The 2,500-nt window shown below is 33.4% G+C and overlaps 1 protein-coding gene across 1 annotated transcript in view; it reads left to right on the top strand.

The window, feature by feature from the left end:
- The window catches only part of LOC137626112 (polycystin-1-like), a 195,669-nt gene that overhangs the window by 62,619 nt on the left and 130,550 nt on the right, over nucleotides 1-2,500 (top strand). Inside the window, exon 27 of the mRNA XM_068357188.1 lies at nucleotides 617-782. Coding sequence (XP_068213289.1) covers nucleotides 617-782 — 166 coding nt within the window. The remainder of the gene's footprint in view (nucleotides 1-616; nucleotides 783-2,500) is intronic.

Raw genomic sequence — 2,500 nt, 5'->3', positions numbered from 1 at the left:
TACAGAAAAATACAAGAACACAGCAGTAAGTTTCCAGGGGACTAAAATTACTGCCAGATCTTAGAAAATAATCGCAATGGTGGACATGTGCGGTAGGACCCAAAGGACAAATCCATTAGATTTTGAAGAAAATACATCGATGTACATGAATACGCAATGGAGTTGAGAACAAAATCAGAATGCTTGGCGTGGCGAAGGCATGCTCTCTACTGAGTACCCCTTTAGTTGCGTTTAAAGGTTTTAAAGACCGCTCATGAAAGGCAGAGGCAAGGGACAGTGACATTGCCCTATCAAGCAAGACAATGCCCTAGAGACTGGCCATATACACTGTATACATATCAGCACAAGCCCCGTCTCCACCCAAGCTATAACCAAGGAGGGCCAGAAAATGGCTGCTGATGACTCAGCAGATACACCCATAGGCTCCCCTAACCCCCCCCCCCCCCCCATCCTTAAGTCACAAGGATGGTAAGGTTACATTGACCAAAGGAACTAATAAGTTTGAGCGGGACTCTAATCCCAGTCTGGCGTTCACCAGTCAGGGACGTTAAGTTTAATCTTTCCAATTGTAGCTTATTCACCAACTCTATTTTTATGTTTTCTTTGAAATCAACAGGACTGTTGGACTACAGCGATGGAGCCCTCCACCTCCTTGGAAGTGATCTCATAGACAGCGGAGACTTCTTCGAATTCGAGGTATGGATTGCAAAAGACGTACGCGAAGAAAGGGCCATAGCCCAAGTCATGGTCGAAGACACGGACGTGCCCATCCTCAGAGCCAAGTAAGAATCTCGTGAAATCATAAATTACGCTCTATGTTCAGGGCCGAGTTAATTTCACAGCTTTTAAAGTTGGAGTGAAAGTGAAGATCAATTTTAAAATGCGTCTTAAATATATCCCAATGAATTTCGAAATTAACATTAGGCAATGTTAATTATATTTAACTGAATTTCCCAACTTTTCTAGTTAATGATGTGAAAGTGAAGATGAGTCGTAAAAATATCCCAATGAATTTTGAAATTAAAATTAGGCAATGTTAATAATATTTAACTGAATTTCCCAACTTTTCTAGTTATTGATGTGAGAGTGAAGATGAGACGTAAATATATCCTAATGAATTTCGAAATTAAAATTAGGTAATGATAAAAATATTTAACTGAATTTCCCAACTTTTCTAGTTAATGATGTGAGTGAAGATGTGTCGTAAATATATCCCAATGAATTTCGAAATAAAATTAGGTAATGTTAATATCTAACTGAATTTCCCAACTTTTCTGGTTAATGATGTGAAAGTGAAGATGCGTCGTAGATATATCTCAATGAATTTCGAAATTACCATTAGGCAATGTTAACAATTTTTAACTGAATTTCCCAACTTTTCTAGTTAATGATGTGAAAGTGAAGATGCGTCGTAAATATATCCCAATGAATTTCGAAATTATCATTAGGCAATGTTAACAATTTTTAACTGAATTTCCCAACTTTTCTAGTTAATGATGTGAAAGTGAAGATGCGTCGTAAATATATCCCAATGAATTTCGAAATTATCATTAGGCAATGTTAACAATTTTTAACTGAATTTCCCAACTTTTCTAGTTAATGATGTGAAAGTGAAGATGCGTCGTAAATATATCCCAATGAATTTCGAAATTAAAATTAGGCAATGTTAATAATATTCAACTGAATTTCCCAACTTTTCTAGTTATTGATGTGAGAGTGAAGATGAGACGTAAATATATCCTAATGAATTTCGAAATTAAAATTAGTTAATGTTAATAATAGTTAACTGAATTTCCCAACTTTTCTAGTTAACGATGTGAAAGTGAAGATGCGTCATAAATATATCCCAATTAATTTCGAAATTATCATTAGGCAATGTTAATAATTTTTAACTGAATTTCACAACTTTTCTAGTTAACGATGTGAAAGTGAAGATGCGTCGTAAATATATCCCAATGAATTTCGAAATTAAAATTAGGCAATGTTAATAATATTCAACTGAATTTCCCAACTTTTCTAGTTATTGATGTGAGAGTGAAGATGAGACGTAAATATATCCTAATGAATTTCGAAATTAAAATTAGTTAATGTTAATAATAGTTAACTGAATTTCCCAACTTTTCTAGTTAATGATGTGAGAGAAGATGTGTCGTAAATATATCCCAATGAATTTCGAAATTAACATTAGGCAATGTTAATAATATTTAACTGAATTTCACAGCTTTAATCGTTAATGGTGTGGAAGTTAGAATCTACTTAACCAAATTTCAAAATGCATAGTAAACAAATTCTAATGAACTTCTAAATTAACATTAGATAAAATTAATATCAATTCACTGTTGCTAAGCTTGTTTCCGTCTCTTTCGTCATTACCCAATTTCAAAATGCATATTAATCAAATCCTAAGGAATTTTAATATTAACATTAGGTAACCCTTTTATTTCATTGTTTATAAACTTTAGATCTATTTACCAGCATCATAACTTTAAACATTAAGAAA

The sequence above is a fragment of the Palaemon carinicauda genome, chromosome 33, assembly GCF_036898095.1.
Source record: "Palaemon carinicauda isolate YSFRI2023 chromosome 33, ASM3689809v2, whole genome shotgun sequence".
NCBI lineage: Eukaryota > Metazoa > Arthropoda > Malacostraca > Decapoda > Palaemonidae > Palaemon > Palaemon carinicauda.
Note: the sequence above shows the minus strand (reverse complement) of the source record. Positions and strands in the feature narration are given on the sequence as shown.